General features: G+C 41.9%; 1 protein-coding gene across 1 annotated transcript in view; it reads left to right on the top strand.

Moving 5' to 3' along the window:
• itsn1 (intersectin 1 (SH3 domain protein)) overlaps positions 1-12537 on the top strand; it is a 276283-nt gene extending 263746 nt beyond the window's left edge. The window contains exons 38-41 of the mRNA XM_070893816.1: positions 216-298; positions 388-471; positions 6905-7078; positions 11927-12537. Coding sequence (XP_070749917.1) covers positions 216-298; positions 388-471; positions 6905-7078; positions 11927-12075 — 490 coding nt within the window. The 3' untranslated portion in view covers positions 12076-12537. The remainder of the gene's footprint in view (positions 1-215; positions 299-387; positions 472-6904; positions 7079-11926) is intronic.
• Positions 12538-23511: the final 10974 nt, after the last annotated feature.

The raw sequence follows: 23511 nt of genomic DNA, 5'->3' as shown, positions 1-23511 counted from the left end.
AATTAATAATTTTGTGCTGGAGTCCATTGCCCACTAGAAATTAGATTGAGGCTGCCCAAACTCATTTCACACAGGTCACCCACAACTAGCAAATAGAGCAGATTTTCATCCCTCAGTCTGGGCTAGATTTGAATCTGGTCCCAGAAATTAAAGACCCCCAAGAGTATTTTTATTCTACGCATCCTTTAACTATTCATTGCCTTTTCATTCTACAGAACTGCTTGGGTGCAGAAAATTAAAGCTGCTTCAGAACTCTACATAGAAACTGAAAAAAAGAAGCGAGAAAAGGCTTACTTGGGTAAGTAAAGCAGTGTGTACATGCATGCAAACAAAGGTCCTTTAACAGCAATTCATATTCATTTACGGTGTTCATTTTTTTTTCCACAGTTCGTTCTCAAAGAGCTACAGGCATTGGAAGGCTAATGGTGAATATAGTTGAAGGTATAGAGCTGAAAGCATGTAGATCCAATGGTAAGAATTACTCATTTTCTTGAAATACTTCTTCTGTGTCTTTCATGTTAAACATCAATCTCCAGAGGAAATATCAGCTGGAAGAATGATCATGATTTGCATTCTCAAAGTGCAATACCATACAATTATATATTGCTGCATCGGGATGTTTGTTTGACAGCTGTGAACTGGCAAAATCCATCCAACAGAAAGCCAGTAGTTTCAGTTTAAGCTTCCAGCTGAGAGTCAAGTGCTGAACCACTCGAGGCATTGGGTTGATCATTTGGATTTGTCTGACATACTTCAACAAATTGGCTTTCAGGGCTTCTCTGATAGCTCAAGGAGCATAGCCAGCGAGTGACTGATCCATCTAGACCAAGACGACCCAAGGATCAGGACCTGATCTGTGCTCAGGTAGCTAATCACAGCTGGTGCACAACAATTGGTCGCAGCACCACTGGGTTAGTGAGGAAAAGACTGGCTCGAGTTCTCACTGATAATCAATATCCAGCAATCCATGCTGGAAGACTACGCATTTGTTAAGGTGAAGTCAGAATTGGGCTAGGCTATGATGCACTGTCTGGAAATAATAGCCTGCCAACACTCAAGTTTTATACAATAATAACTACCTGGGCTAATTACTCATATCTCAGCAAGGAGTTGGGAGGGAGGGCAGTATTTTTTCTTTAACAGGTATGTTAATTCACTTGATGAAGAGGTTTGCATGTTCTGACATTTGCACAAATAAACCGGTTACACAATAGTCATTCAATAAAGGGCAGCCTTGTTACTAAACAAATTACTCAAATAATTTAACACTTTATTCCCAACCAAAAAAACATAAATTCAATTCCCAAGAGCGATCTGATCAAATAATGTCTTTGTAACATATGGGGGTGAATCTCTGTGGGGTTCTCCAGCTCATATGACATTTCAGTAGAAGAGCCACTGAAAACCAGCATAAAGAGAGAACCAAACAGGATGGCTTCAGTCTTGCTCATGTTTTGTTGGAGGAAGTTCCACTTCTCCTCAATGTGTTGTCACATTGGAAAACCAGACACCACAGCAAAATCATGGAATAGAGCGAGGCGGTGGTGGGATGGCGGGTTCAAAGCAGTAAAGCAGGGTGCAGTCAACATATATATCGAAGCTGACCCTATTCTTACAGATAATGATACTGTGGCAGCTTTCAGATGAAAAACAGGATAGGTTAAAGGTGGAGCACGGGCACATCACCGGTGACCCGGCAGGCACGGGAAGGAAAGTGACTACAAATGATGTTCTGACAATGTCAGGCTAAGTAGCAATGCAAAACTGAAAATATGAATTTAGTCACATGAAAACTCATTTGAATATTGTGTTCAAGTTTGGATGCCTCACCTTAGGAAGTATATATAAGCCTTGCAGAACTTCCGCAAGGATTCTGTTGTGTCCTTAAATGCACTAGTAATGACTCCATGAGGCAATGTGTTATACTTGAACTGTAGTGACCTTAGTCCTTTATTTGTTAACTCCAGAGTGAGGATCACACCTGGTGGCCTGCCTTTTATACTAGGCCAGGCACACCTGTACAGGTAACCTACAAGTCTCCCACTGCTGTGCTCTCTGGTGGCACACCTTGTGATAGTACCAACAGTTGCCATATAGAATACATGGCATCACTCTCCCCTGAGCCTTTAGTGCAAATCCCCTCTGCATTGATTGTGCTCTGGGCTTAGCTCTATCTGGGCTCTATCTGGTTGACCCTTGGCAGGTCGTTTCAGTCCAGGCTGAGTGGTTGGTGCAGTAAATTCCTGGTGGTTGCTGTTTATGTGTGTGTATGTGTTCCCGACCACTCCACTCTCTTCTCCCTCCCCTCCCCCCCACCCCCCCCCCCCCACATATAGATTATGCCTATTGCATTCATATACATTCAAGTTCAGGAAAACAGGTTTGTATTACATTTGTGGTTTCGTTGGGGGACAAGCACGTTAGACTGGTGAGATACCTTATCGATGCAGTGACCGGTGCGTAAGGACAGACTAGCTCCAGAGCTGCTGGATGGTGTCCTTGCAGTCTGGTGGCGGTGCAGTGCCCAGTGGGAACCCGGTTGGCTCGAGTTGCCTGCTCTTGGGGCTGTTGCCGTGGTCCCTAGCACCGGGCCGGTTCACAGATGCCTGTGACCTCCCTGTCCTTTCTTTGCGCCCTGGGTCGCTGCTGCTCCCTGAGGAGCTGTCGTCTAGCAGTGCACAGGGGACTGCTGACTCGCTGGCCTGGGGGTGGTTTGGTTTGGGATCCTGGCTGGTCCCGGTCCCCTTTGGGGGAACTGTGGCGGGTGACCCTTCATTTACGGGTATGGCCTTGGTGGCGATAGGGTCTGGGGACTGCGCTTTGGCAGTCTGTTCTTTCAGGCTCGTGGCAGTTGGTGCCATTGGGTGCCTGAGAGGTGGAGTCGATCAGGAGCAGGGTATCGATACCCGTGCCGTTGCCCTGCTGAGGTCGCTTGCTCTGCAGCTAGTGTGTGTTGACTGCTTGTGGCCACACTCCATGGTGCAAGACTCTGGTTCCCGGGCCGTAGGCTGCGGCATTGGGTAGCTTGCTGCTTGCTGGACCTGTGTGCTCCCAAAGGATGTCTGCCTGCTGCGTTGGCTGCGTGCAGTTGAAATCCTACATCAAACAACTTTTCATTACTTATGCTGGACACTCTGTGGGTCCGATCGCGATCACGCGACTTTTCCTCGCTGGTTGCATGTGCACAATTCAGATCATCAATTACACATTTTACATGATCGCGTGACTTTTCCTCGCTGGTTGCATGTACACCATTCAGATTATCACTTACACATTTTACATGATCAATTACACATTTTGTCCCTGACTTACATTGCTTGAGTGTGTGGAACTGTCCCTTTAATTGTAGTGGGCTGCAAGCCTTCTTTAAGAGAGCCTTGCTTTCTTTACCCCAATCCTCTTCTTCGTTTGGTGCCACGTGTTGCTCCATCAGCGCTGCACCTCGTGGTCTGGCCGCGGCCATCTTTTTCTTCAGTGCCTCATCTCGTGGTTTGGGCGCCATCTTTCCTCCATTCACGATGTCGATTGCGGTGATCCTCTTCTCCCCGGGTTCTGCTTCCAAAGCTGGGAAGTCGCCTCTGGATCCGATTTTCTTCCTCCGGAGTCCTGCCACTGGAGCCGGGAAGGTGCGTTCGAGTCGTCTCAGCTGGATCATCTCCCCGCAGTCATGCTGAGCGGTCTGTGCCTTGGGTGCTGTGCTGTTCTGCTCTCCGGTGCCGGGTCCAACCTCAGGTGAGGGCTTGCTTTGCCTCTGAGTGCAGAGGACGTCGATCGCTGGAGGGGTGAAGTCTTCCCACTTCCACTGGATCTTCTCCATCCACCTTCTGCCGAGCAGCGTTGGTCCATCACCTGCAACAATCCACAGAGGTAACTTCTGTACTGTGCCATCATGGAGTACCTTTACATTCACACTACCAACGACTCGGATGATTTCGTCGGTGCAGGTGCGCAGTTTTGCCTGAACCGGGACCAACTTGGGTCGTTCAGCTTGATTGTCCCATAGCCTCTCAAAGGCTTCCTGATTCATCACTGACCGGCTCGCCCCCGTGTCCACTTCCATGAAGACTAGAACGCCATCTATCTCAAGTTCCATCTTCAGCGGGGAACTCGGTGGTGCAGGTAAACGTGCTATGTACCTCCCCATGGGGCTAGGCTGCCTCTCTGCCTATCGCTTCATAATCCATGCTGGATTAATGGCCATCTGCAGACTCTTCATCGACACAGTGAGTCATATTTCTCTTACACATTCGCAGGAGGTGGCCCTTTGTGCTGCAGCTTTTGCTTAGTCTTTAAAGCGGCATTGGTGAGCCCTGTGATTCCCTCCGCAACACCAGCATGATGCTACTCGATTAGCCCCCCTCGGCAGACTCGTGGGCCTGTTCTCTACTCCCTAAGAGGGTTCGCGCTCTACAGTCCAGCTTCTAAACTGCACCACTCTGTGCACAGTACCTGCCGGGTTTGAGTCCTGAGGGTGAGCCATTTGCCTAGAGCCGCAGGTCGAAGTCATGAATGCCTGGCTCACAGAGATGGCCTTCTACAGTGTGACTGTGGTATCCGCCGACAGTAGCTTATGAAGAAGGCCCTCATGGCCAGTTCCAATGATAAACATGTCCCGCAGCGCTTCGTTGAGGTGGTTGCCGAACTCGCACGGTGCTGCCAGCCTCCTGAGGTCTGCGGCGTATTTTGCAATTTCCTGGCCTTCAGTGAGTATAGAACCGGTGTCTGACTGTGAGGATGCTCTCCTTGGGTTTGAGTTGCTCATGGATCAGGGTTACGAGCTCCTTGTACGTTTTGGTCGTTGTCTTCGCTGGTGCCAGCAAGTTCTTGACGAGGCCATAGACGGTGGGCCCACAACTGGTTTCGCAAGATAGCTCTGCGCTTATCAGCCAGTGTGGCCGGATCATCTCCTGCCAGGTCGTTTGCTGTGAAGAAATGTTCAAACCTCTCCACAAAGGCGTCCCAATCATCATCGGCAAACTGTTGCAACGTACCAAGGGTAGCCATTTTCGCGTGAAAGTTCGTAATCTCGTCGCCAATTGTTGTGTCCTTAGATGCTCTAGTAATGACTCCACGAGGCAGTGTGTTGTACTTGAACTGTAGTGACCTTAGTCCTTTGTTAACTCCAGAGTGAGGATCGCACCTGGTGGCCTGCCTTTTATACTAGGCCAGGCACACCTGTACAGGTAACCTTCAGGTCTCCCACTGCTGTGCCCTCTTTTGACACCTTTGGGATAGTACCAACAGTGGCCATATAGGATACATGACAGATTCATTAAGATGATACACAAGATGGAGGGACTGAGCTATGATGAGAGACTAGGTAAACGGGTTATATTCTTGGAAATGAGGAGGTCAAGGAATGATCTGATCAAAGGGTTCAAAATAATGAAGAGAACTGACAGGGCACATAGGGAATGACTCTTATCTCCCTGTTAGGGGTCCCGACCTGTGAGAGACCATCTGCGGCAGATCAGGGCCATAAAAGGAGCTGTGAGCGGTGGCCCCTGGAGCAGCGTGGCACCATAACATTTCAGGGAGCAGCGCCAGCTGGTGCAGGAGGGCCATGAAGAGGGCGACTGGATTGGAAGTCATCAAGGTCCAGATCGCTGATTGGAGCGTGGGCAGGTACAGAAGAAGTGGCGAGTGATTGTGGAGCGATGTGATCAGGGCCCAGGAGAGGCGTGAGTTTGGGGCCAGAAGAGGCGCGGGCCCAGGGGCAGCACGGGTCAGCCCACACTGCGATATGTGTGTGCAATAGGTCCCTGCAGCAGAGCTGGTCTCCAGTAGTCTTGGTTAATCCTTGCTTACTGGACCAAGACTTAGCTCTGTCAAGCCCACGTGGTGGCTGGTGTGCAATGACCACCACATGTTAAAAAAAATCCACGCACAGGCATCTTTCACCCTACAGGATGTAGTTCGGGATCTGGAATATTAGGTCCTTCGTTGAAACACCTGTGAACTCATTCCTTTTTGGCGTGGAATCAAGTCATCCTCGATACAAGGGACTGTCTATGATGATGAGGGGAATTCACAACAAGGAGACATCATCATAGATTTTGAGCTAAGCTGGTTAAAAGTAAATGCAAGAAAAAAAATTTCAAATATCAGATTGTGATACAATGTACCAGTGCTTTACCCCAGCAGGCCACAGATGCAAAATCAACTGAAGTTTTTAAAAGACAAGTAAATACTTAATGGGGAAATAAGAGTATTAAAGAATATGGAGAAAGGATGGAGATATGGGATTAAAAAGATAGAGCTTCAGTGGCTAAAAAATGGTGGAGCAGGCATAATGGGTCAACTGGTCTATTCATGTTGCTGGACCAAAGATATCCCAGATTGGATATCTGATCTGGGCTGAGTTTGCTGATCTCACTGGGGAAAGCATTATGGACACTACAACTGATTTCAGTATTCCTCTGGGGAACACTGCTATCACAACCCCTGCAGGAAGATGCACATGTAAGGATTGGTTTCAACTATTATACTCCTCACAGTTGAATAACCTGCCATTCTGTCTTAGCTTGCACATAAAAGTGTACTCACCGTGAGTTACTAAGTTAAAGACACGATGAAATAAACCTTTTAACCTCCTATTCATTGGTAAGAAAATGTTGCAGCTGACAGTGTCCTTCGTTTGGCAAATAATACTAACACATTTATAAACCCACACCAGTAACTTAAAATCTTCTCGGGAAAATGTTGAAATGAGACAGTTTGACAACAAAGCTAGAGAATGCATTTTAAAAAGATTCCCAACAGAACCTCTGTCAAAAAAGTATTTTTCCAGCAGATGCTCATTATAATAATTTCTAGTGTACCCAGGAAACAGAATAACTGATTTAAGTGTTCCATTAAAGCCAAAGTAGGATTTTAATCAGGTTATTTTTCATCTCCATTTTAGGAAAGAGTAATCCTTACTGTGAAGTGACCATGGGGTCTCAGTGTCACATCACAAAAACCATTCAGGATACTCTGAACCCCAAATGGAATTCTAACTGTCAGTTCTTCATTAAGGACCTGGAACAGGATGTGCTCTGTATTACTGTATTTGAGCGTGACCAGTTCTCACCAGATGGTAAGAATGATTTGTCTCCATTTCCTCAGACCTACATGAAAATCTGGGTCTAACTGAATTTCGCTCGTAAAGATCTGTCTGTATGTGGATTTAAAAAAAATAAGGTGTCACACAAGAGGTTATTAAACAAAGATAGGGCTCATGGGATTGGGTAATTTACTAGCATGGATTCAGGATTGGTTAACGGACATAAAACAGAGAATAGGAATAAACGGGTCTTTTTCGGGTTGGAGGGGTGCCGCAAGGATCGGTGCCAGCTATTCACAATGATTTGGATGAGGGGACCAAATGTAATATATCCAAGTTTGCTGATTGATACAAAGCTAGGTGGGAATGTAAGCTGTGAGGAGAATGCAAAGAGGTTTCAAGGGGATATAGACAGGCTAAGCGAGTGGGCAAGAAGATGGCAAATGGAATATAATATACTTTGGTAGGAAAAATAGAAAAGCAGAGTATTTTTTAAATGGCGAGATTGGAAAATGTTGGTGTTCAGAGGGACTTGGGTGTCCTTGTACACGAATCACTGAAAGTCAACAAGCATGTACAGCAAGCAAATGGTATGTTGGCCTTTATTACAAGAGGATTTGCGTATAAGAGTAAAGACATCTTATTGCTTCTGAGAGCTTCTACAGGTATATAAAAAGGAAACGAGTAGCTAAAGTAAATGTTGGTCCCTTAGAGGATGGGACTGGAGAAATGGCAGAGACTTTGAACAAATATTTTGTATCGGTCTTTACGGTAAAAACATTCCAATAATTGATAATCAAGGAGCTATTGCGGGGGTGGGACGACTTAAAACAATCACTATCACTAGAGATAAAGTACTAGGCAAACTAATGGGACTAAAGGTGGACAAGTTCCCTGGAATGGATGGCCTGCATCCGAGGGTCTTAAGAGAAGTGGCTGCAGAGATAGTGGATGCATTGGTTGTAATCTACCAACAGTCCCTGAATTCTGGAGAGGTGCCAGCGGACTGGAAAACCGCAAATGTAACACCTCTATTTAAGAAAGGAGGGAGGGAGACAGAAAGCAGTGAAGTATAGACCAGTTAACCTAACATCGGTCATTCGGAAAATGCTGGATTCCATCATTAAGGAAGTAGTAGCAAGACATTTAGAAAATCATAACGCAGTCAAGCATGGTTTTATGAAAGGGGAATCATGTTTGACAAATCTGCCGAAGTTCCTTGAGGATGTATCGAGCAGAGTGGATAAAGGAGAACCAGTTGATGTTGTATATTTTGATTTTCAGAAAGCAGTCGATAAGGTGCCATACAAAAGGTTACTGCACAAGATAAAAGCTCAGAGTTGTGGGTAATATATTAGCATGGATAGAGGATCGACTAACTAGCAGAAAACAGAGTCGGGATAAATGGTCATTTTCAGGTTGGCAAACTAACTAGTGGGGTGCCACAGGGATCAGTGCTGAGGCCTTAACTATTTACAATTTATATTAATGACTTGGATGAAAGGACTGAGTGTAATGTAGCCAAATTTGCTGATGATACAAAGATAGGTGGGAAAGCAAGTTGTGAGGAGGATGCAAAAAATCTACAAAGGGATATAGATAGGCTCAGTGAGGGCAAAAATTTGGCAGATGGACTATAAGAACATAAGAAATAGAGCAGGAGTAGGCCATTTGGCCCTTCGAGCCTGCTCCACCATTCAATAAGATCATGGCTGATCTGAACATGGACTCGGTTCCACTTCCCTGCTGGCTCCCCATAACCTTTGACTCCCTTATCGCTCAAAAATCTGTCTATCTCCGCCTTAAATATATTCAATGACCCAACCTCCATAGCTCTCTGGGGCATAGAATTCCATAGATTTACAACCCACTGAGAGAAGAAATTTCTCCTCATCTCAATTTTAAAATGGGCAGCCCTTATTCTAAGACTATGTCCCCAGCTTTAGTTTCCCCTATGAGTGGAAATATCCTCTCTGCATCCACCTTGTCGAGCCCCCTCATTATTTCAAAAGTTTCAATACAATCACCTGAACTCCAATGTGTATAAGCCCAACCTACTCACATAAGTCAACCCCCTCATCTCCGTAATCAACCTAGTGAACCTTCTCTGAACAGCCTTCAATGCAAGTATATCCTTAAGTACGGAGACCAAAACTGTACGCAGTACTCCAGGTGTGGCCTCACCAATACCCTGTACAGTTGTATAATGTAGGAAAAATAAAAAAACAAATTACTATGTAAATAGGGAGAGATTACAAAATGCTGCAGTACAAAAGGTATCGGGAGGTTCTTGTACATTAAACACAAAAAGTTAACATGATTGTACATTAAACACAAAAAAGTTAACATGCAGGTACAGCAAATAATCAGGAAGATGAATGGAATGCTGGCCTTTATTGCAAAGGGGATGGAGTATAAAAGTAGGGAAGTCCTGCTTCAGCTGTACAGGGCATTGGTAAGACCACACCTGGAGTACTGCATATAGACTCGGTCTCCTTATTTAAGGAAGGATATACTTGCATTGGAGGCAGTTCAGAGAAGGTTCATGAGGTTGATTCCTGAGATGAAGGGGTTGTCATATGAAGAAAGGTTGAGAATATACTCCTTGGAGTTTAGAAGAATGAGCAGTGATCTTATTGAAACATATAAAATTCTGAGGGGGCTTAACAGGGTAGATGCAGAGAGGATATTTTCCCTTATGGGGGAAATCTAGAACTAGGTGGCATAGTTTCAGAATAAGGGGTCACCCATCTAAAACAAAAATTAGGAGGAATTTTTTTTTCTTCTCGAGGGTCGTGAATCTTTGGAATTCTCTGCCCCAGAGAGCTGTGGAGGTCTTTGAATATATTTAAGCTGGAGATAGACATATATTTGAATGATAAGGGAGTCGAGGGTTATGGGGAGCGGGCGGGGAAGTGGAGTTGAGGCCAGGATCAGATCAGCCATGATCTTATTGAATAACGGAGCAGGTTCGAGGGGCCACATGTCCTACTCCTGCTCCTATTTCTTATATTCTTCTTGCAATTTTATCGGGTCCTGGTGAGACCGCACCTGGAGTATTGTGTACAGTTTTGGTCTTCTTACCTAAGGAAGGATATACTTGCTATAGAGGGAGTGCAATGAAGGTTCACCACACTGATTCCTGGGATGGGAGGATTACATAGAAAATAGGTGCAGAAGTAGGCCATTCGGCCCTTCGAGCCTGTACCACCATTCAATAAGATCATGGCTGATCATTCACCTCAGTACCCCATTCCTGCTTTCTCTCCATACCCCTTGATCCCTTTAGCCATAAGGGCCATATCCAGCTCCCTTTTGAATATATCTAATGAACTGGCATCAACTACTCTCTGCGGAAGAGAATTCTACAGGTTAACAACTCTCTGAGTGAAGAAGTTTCTCCTCATCTCGGTCCTAAATGGCTTACCCCTTATCCTTAGATTGTGACCCCTTGTTCTGGACTCCCCCAACATCGGGAACATTCTTCCTGCATCTAACTTATCCAGTCCCGTCAGAATTTTATATGTTTCTATGAGATCCCCTCTCATTCTTCTAAACTCCAGTGAATACAGGCCCAGTCGATCCAGTCTCTCCTCATATGCCAGTCCTGCCATCCCAGGAACCAGTCTGGTGAACCTTCGCTGCACTCCCTCAATAGCAAGAATGTCCTTCCTCAGATTAAGAGACCAAAACTGAACACAATATTCCAGGTGAGACCTCACTAAGGCCCTGTGCAGCTGCAGTAAGATTTCCCTGCTCCTATACACAAATCCCCTAGCTGTGAAGGCCAACATGCCATTTGCCTTCTTCACCGCCTGCTGCACCTGCATGCCAACCTTCAATGACTGATGTACCATGACACCCAGGTCTCGTTGCACCTCCCTTTTCCTAATCTGCCACCATTCAGATAACATACTGCCTTCATGTTTTTGCCACCAACATTCCACTTCCTATCAACTAATAAGAGTTGTGCTTAACAGAGAGGGATGAATGCCTTTGTTAATATGACCACCTGTTACTGCAAGGTGCTTGGCTAAGGTTCTGCATGGTGGGCTTTCTGATTCATAAATCTAGCAGTTCTAACTTAGTGTGTACAAACATAATTGCTGAGGTTGCGCTAAGTATGTTGTTTTGAATAAGGACATGCAGGACACAGAAACTAGAAGATGTTCGTTAGTGACACGGCAACTTGTGCCTTAACAGTTGTGGCAAGCACTTATTTAATGAGCACCATTTCAATAGGAATTAATTCTGATAAATCTGTTGCATAAAATATGACTGTTCATGAAATACAGAGCAATCACTTTAAGAGGAATCAAATTAAAATAATCACCCAACAGATTCAGGTGCAGATTATTCTACAGCATTTTGCATTCCTTAGATCAATGTCTTGGGTGTTAGCCATGGCTTAGTGGTAGCACTCTCACTTCTGAGACAGCAGGTTGTGGATTCAAGTCCCCCTACAGAGACTTGAGCACAAAATCTAGGTTGATAATCCAGTGCAGTACTGAGGGAATGCTGCATTGTCAGAAATGCCATACTTTGGATGAGATGTTAAATGGAGGCCTTGTCTGCCCTCTTAGGTAGACATAAAAGATCTCGTGGCACTATTTTGAAGAGCAGGGGATTTCTTCCTGGTGTCCTGGTCCAATATTTATCTCTCAACCAACATCACGAAAAACAGATGATCAGGTCATTGTTACATTGCTGTTTCTGGGACCTTGTGTGCAAATTGGCTGCCACATTTCAACAGTGACTACGCTTCAAAGTACTTAATTGACTGTAAAGCTATACGTAAATGCAAGTTCTTTCTTTTGTTTCTTTTCTGGTTCAGTAGTTTAAGACTTTACTGTAAATGTCCTTTTTTTCCCCAACTCGTAGATTTTTTGGGGCGCACAGAAATTCGTGTTGCTGATATCAAAAAAGATCAGGGCTCCAAAGGTCCTGTCACAAAGCGACTCCTGCTACATGAAGTCCCTACTGGTGAGATAGTTGTTCGCCTGGATCTGCAACTTTTTGATGAAACATAAGGGTAATATACATGTGTATTTCTGTACATTGAAAAGCCACATATGGCAACTTTATCAAGTACCTGCAAAAGCTGTCTAGGAATGCTGCAACTTCCGATGCTGCAGTATACGTGGAACATATTTTGTTTACTGTTTTATACGTGACATTTAAAAACGTGAAATTAAAGTTTGTAGATGTCTCCTCCTTTTGTTAGTGCATAGCTTTCTCATCTCTACATTCCACTTTCAAACTATGTGAAGATAAACATTATACTAATGTAGGGTTTAAATTTGTTTTTCCAAACTTTGACTGGTGGTACTGAACTGATTTGGTTGTGCAGTGAAGGTTTTGGTGGCTTGCACAAGTTTTTAATAGGGGAAATTACAGAAGCCAAACTGTATTTTTGGTAACCTTCTTTGGGTGAGGGGAGAGAAACATACATTTTGGACTGTGTACTTCATTAAATAAAGTTAATAATTTTGCCTCAGCGTTTGATTCCAACATTTTAGGAGCAAAATTTTAAAAAGTAAGGTGTCGTAAGTTATTGTAAACCACTTCAGAAGGATTTTTAGTCAGTAACACAAATATCCAGGTGCAGTTGTCTAATGTGCTGTATAAGGGTCATAGGCCCCATTTTAGAGAGGGATTCATGATTTGTTGATTCCTTGTCATGTGAATAATGTAAACATATTTACTGTATTAGAATTTAATATACTTTTTTCAGTATCTCCCTCTCATCAAAATGAGAGTTCCTTAAGGAATTGGGTACGGACTTGAAGACCTGGGTTTGAATTTCCACCTCTACAGACTTTTCTAACTGGGCTCCTTAAGAGGGCAGGTTTCTCATATCAGCCAGTTCATCAGTTGAAGCACCAAATAGAGGTGAGATACTTGGCTAAAAGGGAGGAAGATCTACCTGCAATGTCACAGCAACTCTAAGTGGCTGAATGAGGAGTGACATCGACAATCCTTCTCATGACTGATCTGTTCCGTTCACTCGGAAGTAATGCTCGAGTGCAAGGGAGCAGGAAAACTTATACTCAGTAAACTATGTCTGTGTACATAATTGCCTACTTAACACCGTGGTATTTTAACACGCTTTTAGATTTTGAACAAACTTAAGTTTCAGTTGCTTTAAGTTAGCAGATTTTATGCACAGTCCCATTATACACTGGATGCTTTTCACAAATGGGCAGTGTTAGTTTAATGGTGTTGAAATGGTTCCACAGTAAGTGAAAGGGTAACAATCCTAATGAACTGCAAAGTGTGGTAAAAGCTAGTTCAAGCAGCCAGTTTGTTCATTGACAACCTGTCATTGTACAAAACCCTTTGTTTGTGTTGACTTATCAAATAATTGTTACATTCAGTATTGTTTCAAGAATGGAGGTTTAAGGCATAAGACCATTTTTTAAACCCTCAAATAAATGTCATTGTCACCTGAAAAGTTCAGATTTGATTTTTAATGTCAATTCTAACATTGTCCCACCTAACAAAACACACTTAACTGTACTCGTTCTTATAACAAATATAATGAAGTACAACACAGATTCTTAGTTTAAGTGGTCGCATCAGCAAAATATATACTTAGATGTCAAAAGTCCAGATTGAATAAATTTATAATATTTAGATAATGCAAACATAAAAACAAAAGAAATACACGTTAATTACAGAGAATAGGATTCATTCACATCCATAAAGATGGGCAAGTCAGTCTTATTCCACCCACATGCACATGGGGGGAGGGCTTCAGCTAATATGCTAGTTTACTGTCTCTTTTTGCACATTCATGTATTTTGTTACCAGATTTTACATGTGAAGCACATAATCTTGACTACTTTCCCCCTAAAAAAAACCCCACAAATTTGAGAAGAAAAAAGTTAATTTACTTCCTGTTGTATTTTTAGGCAAATAATTCTGCTTGTGGTTTATGGGCCATAGAAATATTTTTTAAATACACTAGGACTTGTAAGTAAAATGAATAGAGCTTTCAATGTCTGCAAAACATAGAAAATAGGTGCAGGAGTAGGCCATTTGGCCCTTCTAGCCTGCACTGCCATTCAATGAGTTCATGGCTGAACATGCAACTTCAGTACCCATTCCTGCTTTCTCGCCATACCCTTTGATCCCCCTAGTAGTAAGGACTTCATCTAACTCCTTTTATAGAACATACCAGCTGTTCACCAGTAAATTCTCACTTGCAAAGACAAACTATTGCGAGGAACTGCATGTATGTGCAGATATGTTTTTTTGTACACATATCTCCGTGACTTCAAAATCCTTTACTAGATCTTAACCGATCTTGTTTCAGTACTGGATTCTGATATTACTGTTCTCATTACTTGTAAATATGACCATGATTAACAATGTAAAATATGACAAATCAGATTGCACTTTGAATTAAAAAAACCAGTAAGACATAGAAAATGAGTCATGTCTTATTCTAAATTATTCCAGTGAATAACTAGCAGGCTAAGCCTGTTTTGCTAATTTATCTAGATACCTATAAAAGCCCTAGATATATTAGCATTAAATGGTTAATATTTTATGCCTCTCGACATAGAATTAGGAAATACTCATTCACTAGAAATATTTAACTTCCCTTATAGTAAGCTATTATTTTGCACTCTTATTTTTGATGGACCTGGATGCAGTTTCTATTTATTGTAGCTGTGGTCTTACTTTGTGTAATTATATTTTTTCCCATTTTTGATAAAGGATAGGTATATAAGAACTTGTGTGTATTTCTTGAGCTTTCACACACAATCAATACTGAAATCCGTCTTTTTTTAAAAATCTCAGATGGTCAAATAGGAAATCCTAAATAAATGTTGAATATCTAATCTAATCAACGTCTTGCACACTGTACAAATGATTTGTTCAATGTACTGTGAAACATTGATTGGTAAACAAATGTGGCAACATACTGCTGCAGTTCCATATTCATGCTCATTGCTGAAATTGTTTTGAAGGGGCCCTTTCATGAAATATGTTGTCCTAAGTCCTATCTCACAAGTTACTATGCGTTTGTTGAATCCTTCCCGATTCCTAATGGATTTGGTCTAGTCAACTATTCTTTGTGATTAAATGGATTTTTTTTTTAGGGTATTTGTGTTTCAAGTTAACTGCTAGGTGCTAGGTCTTTGAGGAATGTGTGGGGTCTATGGGCATTTTTCCACCGTATTTCAAACATCTATGTAGGACATCTCATTAAAATGTTTGCTAGTTTATTCAAATATGCTTCTGTACCTTGAGGTGTAAAGTTATAGGAAATAAATTGTGAAATTAATAGTTACACATAGGCAGGCCACCTTGAGACAAAAATAAATGGGAGCAGTGTGCACATTTGCAAGGGAAATCTAAAATACTCATGTTTGGAAATTGGTCATAGCTTTTCAAAGAACTTTATGGGAAACCTGCACTCTGTTCTTAGTGACACCTACACCGTGTGCAAGCAATTTTAAATCTCGCTTTCTCGAGCTTTTGCAGTGGCTTGATTTGGTTGTTTATGGTTGTTCTGTGCTGCCCTACTTTATTGCAAGAGTTGTGGTCAATCACTCTTAATAACTAATAGAAGCAGTTACTAATGTTACTATTTAGAATGTGAACACTCCCCTGCTGGTCATGTCGTTCAGCTATTTGTGCACTTTTGTCTTCAAAATAATGGTATTGTTATTGTTTAGTTTGGATAATATTGTCTTTAATAGATTCACCTGAAATGTAACTGTAGTATAATTTATATAAAAAGCTAAAAATGTTCATACTTATTGAGGAACAAATTATGCAGGAAAACTCTGGGCGTTTTTAAACTAGAGAGCTGCACTTTTAGAATGCAATTCAAAACTTCAAACCAGCACATATTCTGTTGTATAATTTTTTATTTATATGCTAATTGTTACTGTTGTTGTAACCTGTCTATTGGTATTAGATTTTTTTTAAAAAAAAGGATTTTCCTTTTATACTAATGAATGTCATACACGACTTTAATGGGTAGTTGCATGTTCTAAAGCCACTATATTTCACACTATTGAGATAACAAAGCTAAACACTCGTTCTCGGAAATAGACGAGTTTGGACTCTACCCTCGTGAAGTAGAGGTTTGCCTTGTTCTGTACCATTTAAGTGGCTGAATGTCCCAAGTATTCTCAGCCTATTTTTAAGAACATTAAAAGTTCATATGTATATTACAAATGGTAGCAAAAAAAATAGAATATTTGTAATCATTCATTTGAATGAAAACACAATACCATTTTTCACAAAAGTTGGTGGATTAAAACATGCAATCTCTTTCGTCATGCATTAGAATCTATACAGTAATTTGGTTAAAGGGATAACCACTTTTTTAAAATCATACTGTACACTAATACAATTTATTTCAAAGATGGCCATCAATGGGCAGATTTTTAATGATGAACAGCTGAAGCCAACAGTCACTCAAAGGGTATTTATTATATTCTCTATTTTCCCTTGGTGTACCTGGGTCACACAGCACCACGTGTCCCAAGAGCAAGTAAGTAATTTAATCCCAGGCCTCTATAAATGTTGCTCTTGGCCATCATCTTAGAAGCATGCCAACAGTTGATCAAAGATGAATCTTTGCTCCAATTTCTCCCATTCTCACTGGAAGGCCTGCTTGGAGCATCTCTGAACAGTGTAGTTAAGATAAAAAACTAGATACTATAACAGGGAGGGGTAGAGGAGGGTGTGGTCAAATTTGCATTCACTCACTGCTGTTGCATAGCACATTGATAGAAACATAGAAAATAGGTGCAGCAGTAGGCCATTTGGCCCTTCAAGCCTGCACTGCCATTCAATAAGATCATGGCTGATCATTCCCTCAGTACCCCTTTCTTGCTTTCTCTCCATACCCCTTGATCCCCTTAGCTGTAAGGGCCATATCTAACTCCCTCTTGAATATATCCAATGAACTGGCATCAACAACTCTGCAGCAGGGAATTCCACAGGTTAACAACTCTGAGTGAAGAAGTTTCTCCTCATCTCAGTCATAAATGGCCTACCCCTTATCCTAAGACTAAAGACGATGTCCCCTGGTTCTGGACTTCCCCAACATCGGGAACATTCTTCCCGCATCTAACCTGTCCAGTCCTGTCAGAATCTTATACGTTTCTATGAGATCCCCTCTCATCCTTCTAAACTCCAGTGAATAAAGGCCCAGTTGATGCAGTCTCTCCTCATAGTCCAGCCATCCCTGGAATCAGTCTGGTGAACCTTCACTACACTTCCTCCATAGCAAGAATGTCCTTCCTCAGATTAGGAGACCAAAACTGAACACAATATTCCAGGTGAGGCCTTACTAAGGCCCTGTACAACTGCAGTAAGACCTCCCTGCTCCTATACTCAAATCTCCTAGGTATGCCATTTGCCTCCTTCACCGCCTGCTGTACCTGCATGCCAACTTTCAATGACTGATGAACTATGACACCCAAGTCGTGTTGCACCTCCCCTTTTCCTAATCTGCTGCCATTCAGATAATCTGCCTTCGTTTTTGCCCCCAAAATGGATAACCTTACATTTATCCACATTATACTGCATCTGCCATGTATTTGCCCACTTAGCTAACCTGTCCAAGTCACACTGCAGCCTCTTAGCGTCCTCCTCACAGCTCACACCGCCACCCAGTTTAATGTCATCTGCAAACTTGGAGATATTACATTCAATTCCTTCATCTAAATTGTTAATGTATATTGGAAAGAGCTGGAGTCCCAGCACTGAGCCCTGCGGCACTCCACTAGTCACTGCCTGCCATTCTGAAAAGGACCCGTTTATCCCGACTCTCTGCTTCCTGTCTGCCAACCAGTTCTCTATCCACGTCAGTACATTACCCCCCAATACCATGCGCTTTGATTTTGCACACCAATCTCTTGTGTGGGACCTTGTCAAAAGCCTTTTGAAAGTCCAAATACACCACATCCACTGGTTCTCCCTTGTCCACTCTGCTAGTTACATCCTCCAACTAGACTTTCTAGTGCTCACTCTATGTACCAAAATAGAATTTTGCCTTGGCGAGGGATTGTCTTAAATTACTACCAATATTGCTGCTGTGAGCTTTGTTAAAACAATTTGTCATTTAAAAAACTTGAAATGTAACTTGTGGCAACCAATTAACATGAATACTACAACTATGGAGATTGAGCCAAACCTCTTACTCTACTAAATGTGCACGATAGGGACATTGTTGAAGTATCAAAAGTCTTTATCAGACTCCAGAATTTTTATTGTTAGTGTTTGAGATGTATGGATCTCCTAGGCCAAACTACACCACATATAGTCAAATGTTACATGTTTTCTGAATTGTAAATAACTGTCAGGGTGCACAGTTAATCTACTATAACAGCATACTATTGTGTGTTCATTGTTCTCATTGTCACTTTGAGCAGTCCGTCTACATATATTTGTGATTTTTCTCTGTTGGCAGAGTTACATTTCTCTTAGCTTAAGTATATGTGTATTTTCACAAAGGAAAATAAACCTGTACAAGTTAGTACTTAGCAAGCCTCATTTAATGAAAGATAATTCTTCCCTTGGAGACCATATAGTGAAACATACAATATGGAGAACCCTTGTATTAATTAGTCAACTTCATCAGATCAAACTGCTGTTAATTACTGGTGCTGTACAGCACAAACTAGCAGCAGAAACGGAAGCGGCAGCTTCTAAATTCCTGTGACTGAGCATTTAACTTGAATGTTGTGAAGCAGCCGCCAGGTACTGGGAAAAAGAAAGCCAGATATCCTATACAAACAACAGCAATGTACTCTAATCGACACAGTTCACCAATGGCCCTGGGTTATGAATTTTCTGATCTTGTGCTATGTTCAAATCATACAGTATCACCTAAATGTAACTCATTTACCGCAAAATAAAAAGTTCAACAAACTTGTGTATTAAACAGTTGTGGCAAGCACTTATTTAATGAATGTTGTTTCAGTGGGAATTCATTGTTAAATTTGTTGTATAAAAATTGATCAACAAATGTAGAGCAATCAATCACATTAAGAGGAATCAGTTAAAAACAATCACCCAACAGATTCAGGTGCACATTATTATACAGCATTTTGCATTCTTTAGATCAGTGTCTTGGGTGTTAGCACTCTCGCCAGAGTTTGAAGTTTATGGGTTCATGTCCCACTCCAGAAATTTGAGCACAAAATTTAGGTTGGCACGCCATTGCAGTACTGAGGAAGTGCTGCACTATCGGAGGTGCCGTCTTTTAGATAAGACGTTAAACCGAGATTCCGTCTGCCTGCTCAGGTGGATGTAAAAGATTCCATGGCACTATTTTGAAGAAGAGCAGGGGAGTTCTCCCTGGCATCCGGGCAAATATTTATCCCTCAACCATTATCACTAAAAAGCAGATTATCTAATCATTACCATATTGCTGTGAGCAAATAGGTTGTTGCGTTTCCCAATATTACAACAGTAACACTTCAAAAGTACTTCATTGGCTATAAATCATTTTGGTATGTCCTGAGGTCATGAAAGATGCTATATAACTGCAAGTCTTTCTTTTCTTTCAGTGTCTGAACCTTGGTTTTCTAGACCAAGCATTAATGTACCAGGATTGATACATTTATCTGAATAATTAATTGAAAAATGAAGCCACTCTCATAACATTAATTTGTACTTTTGGGGCAATATAAGTTTTGAAAATAACTTATTTAAATATGAAAAGGTACAAATCCTACCACTTAAATACCCATTTTCCTATTTGGACCTTATTTTTCTGCCCATTTATTGTACTTTCTCACGAAGCCATTAGATGCAGGGTCAGCTGGTGTTATTCTGGGCTCTATTCCTTACAAAAATAATTTCAAACTCACCTTTGCTAAGCCTCTTCAACTCTATTACACATGAAACCAATTGGAGCCTGCAGTGTATGCTCCAATCACATTCCTAAAACGGCAATCAGGGAACTAGCACCCCAGTTTGCATGTTAAAAGCCTACCGCCGAGAACATGCAGGCATGCTGTGCGTCCAGTGATTTGTCCCATTTCAAATGGCGGCCCATTTTGAGGTAGTTAACAGTACAAGTAGATAGGAAAGGCACACAGCTACAAGACTTGTAATATATTAAAAAAGCAGCTAACAAAACATTTAAACAGTAACAGTGGATTGCATTCTCTTTCAAAACATTTCTTTTATAATCCTTTAAAATAAAGTGAGAAAGCCTATAGCTGCTACCATGACAATTTTGCATCCTCCCGCTTTTAATTCTTCTTGTCCTTCTCAAGCTATTTTAAGAGATGTCTGGCATGGAAATATTAATTTGCTCATGTGCTGAAATCATATTTCTTCAGGAACTTTCACATCCTTTTACCCAACATAAATCTCTCCTATCTCTTACCAGTTCTGATCTTGTATTTTGCTCTTTTCCTGGCCTGCAATTATTGACAGACATTTTGCTAATTCTTCCTGAATCTACCCATGCAGTTTTCCTGGACGATAACAAACTTGGTGTCCTTCAATAACTTGTTTGGCACTTGTGGTAAATGCATAAAAAAAAACAGAACCAACAGTACCACAGGAGTAGGCCATTCAGCCCTTCAAGCCTTTAGATCATGTCTGATCTATATCTTTCCTCCATCTACCTGCCTTGGTTCTGTAATCCTTAATACCCTTGCCTAATAACAATCTATCAATCAACCTCCGTTTTGAAATTTTCAATTGATCTAGCCTAACATCTTTTTTGGAAAAGGAGAGTTACAGATTTTTGCTACCCTTTGTGTAAAGAAATGCTTCCTGACGCCAACCCTGAAGGGCATTGTTCTAATTTTAAGGTTATGCGCGCTTGTTCGGGATTCCCTCACCAGTGGAAATAGTTTCTATCTACCTTATCAATTCCTTTAAACATAAAGAATTCAATTAGATCATCCCTTAATCTTCTATACTCCTAGTCTATGCAGCCTGTCCTCATAATTTAATCCTTTTAACCCTTGTATCATTCTGGTGAATCTGCACTACACCCCCTTCAAGGCCAATATATCCTTCTTGAGGGGCAGTGCCCAGAACTGAACTCTAAATGGGATCTAACCAGAGCTTTATTTGACTAACATAGCTTCCACCCTTTTGAATTACAGCTGCCTCCATTAGCCTTTTCAATTATTTTTTTGTACATTTCCATTAGCTTTTAGTGATTTCTGTACTTGGATCCTGAAATCACTCTGCTCCTCTACCGTTCCTAGCTTCTCACTTAGAAAATATTCTGATCCATCTTAGGTCCAAAGTGGATGACCTCACTTTCCCATATTGAACTCCATCTGCCAGTTTTGCCTACTCACTTAATCTATCAATATCCCTTTGCAACTTTCTGCTCCCATCTACACTATTTACTGTGCCACCTAAATGTGGATATATGGCTCTCTATTCCTTCGTCCAAGTAATTTATAAATAGTGAAAAGTTGAGGCCTTAGTACACCCCCTGGGATCACTCCTAGTCGCATCCTACTAATTTGAGTGCATACCCATTATCCCTACTGTGTCTCCTACCTCCTAGCCAATCTGCTACCCATGTCAATAAGACTGAAGAGGCAAAGAACAAAAAGGTAGAGGAAGATTGTTCATAGAAGAAAAACAATTCTGAGAACACAGTCACATTCAAAACTATTTAAAAGAAAAAAGTAATTATAGAAAGTAGAACAATTAATGGAGGCACAAGGCTCCAGTTATATTGCTATTTTTGTTGTCAATGATAAACAGCTTCATGTGCATTGGCACAAAAAAATTACAGTATAATTGCAGGCAGGTCTCAATCTGACTAAAGATCGCTTTGAATGGCCTGTATCTCACAGTTTTGAGCTGTCTTATGAACATTTATCCTTTGAAAGATTCAGTTTTTCCTCATTCTCATTAGTTAAGATTTCAGCAACCAGGAAAGGGGGGGGGGGGGGGCAGAGATTGAGAGGGGCAAGGCTAGAGTCAGTCACAAGTAAGCATTAAATCAGGGGCACAGTAAAAATAATAGCTCTCCAGGTCCCAAACTACATGTGAACAATGCCATGTGCGAACTAATAGTACATTTTTAATTTTTGAGATGAACATTTTGGCTAAAACAGAGGGAACTGTTGGGACTAAGTACCTTTCCACTTTCAGCACGAAATATCAGCATTAAGTGCTCACAGGTCATGTAAAATAGTAATTTTCATCACCAGGTTTGGCGCACACGATGAGTGGTGGGTACCCCTGCTTCAGGAAACATTGGATGCTGTTACTTTGTGGTTCAAGGTATTTCGTGGTATGCGCCAATATGGCCAGTACATACCTGTTGCTCACTTAAGTTGCAGAACCTATTGAGCATGGCGACTAGATCACCTGTGGCAGACATTCACCATAAACACACTTTCTAATATACAGAGCTTAAAGGGAAAAGGAACACCCAGCATCAGGTTCTGAATCATCTTGGCCCGATTGTCCAGAAGTGCTGAGATTGATTTTTTCTGGGCAAACGTAAACTGCTGGCATTTATTTGAAAGAACAGCAAGAGAAAGATCAACCAGGGAGAGAGTCAGTCCGAGAGAAAGGGACAAATCAGATCAGCGTGAACCAAAGAAACAACATCAAAGTGGAGGAAGTGAATGAGAAATGAACGAGGAGTAAAAAAGGGAAAGTGACACTTGTGGTGTAGGCCAAGGATTCCAAAATAGATTAAATAGTTGGATGCGAGTAGTTAAATCATCTGTTGTGCCACAAACCAGTAGTGTTCTGTATGACTCAACAATTTAATCCATACACATTGTAGCAGACAATCTAGCCCACTACTCCGAAAGTCTAAACACTCCTGACCAACTACATCAGAATTTCCTCCCTCAGACATTCACTAATCATTAGTAATCGTGAACTATAGGCAACTTTGTGATGTGGACCTAGGTTGACTCTACCAAACATACTTTACCTAGGATCCTTATTGGCGAAGGAGAGACTATTTAATTTATCTTGAATGGATTCAAGGCCAATGCACTGACCCAATTATATGGAGGAGGATCCTGCTGGGGAAATTCAGTGTGGAAACTTATTTGAATAATTAAACTATGTTTACTGCATTTCCAAGGTAATTTGCATGCAAGACATGGTCTCCGTGACCTCTACCAGAGAGCTGTGCCGGACTGGCAGCAGGGACTTGATGTGGCAGGCCTCTGAGGTCTATCACAGTGGGAGAAAGTCAACCGCTGAACATTAAAATTGTTACTTTTGCTGTACATAGCCACGCTGCATGTGCTTGCTCAAACCTCTCCTTCCATTGAACCTCTGCCCATTGATCTTACAACATTGGACAATAGCACCTAATATAGTCAGCCTCTCCATAGTGGAGGCAGTCTCTTCCACTCCTCCCACCACTTACATGTCGTACAGCTGCAGCGGCGAGAATCCGGAGTTGCGGAATGTGAACCGATTGGTGGCAGGGTCATCCGGAATCCGTACCAGACGACCCCGCCCGCCGTTGC

Source organism: Pristiophorus japonicus, chromosome 11 (genome assembly GCF_044704955.1).
Source record: "Pristiophorus japonicus isolate sPriJap1 chromosome 11, sPriJap1.hap1, whole genome shotgun sequence".
Taxonomy (NCBI): Eukaryota; Metazoa; Chordata; class Chondrichthyes; family Pristiophoridae; genus Pristiophorus; species Pristiophorus japonicus.
The sequence above is the reverse complement of the archived record's forward strand: the minus strand, read 5'-3'. Positions and strand labels throughout refer to the sequence as shown.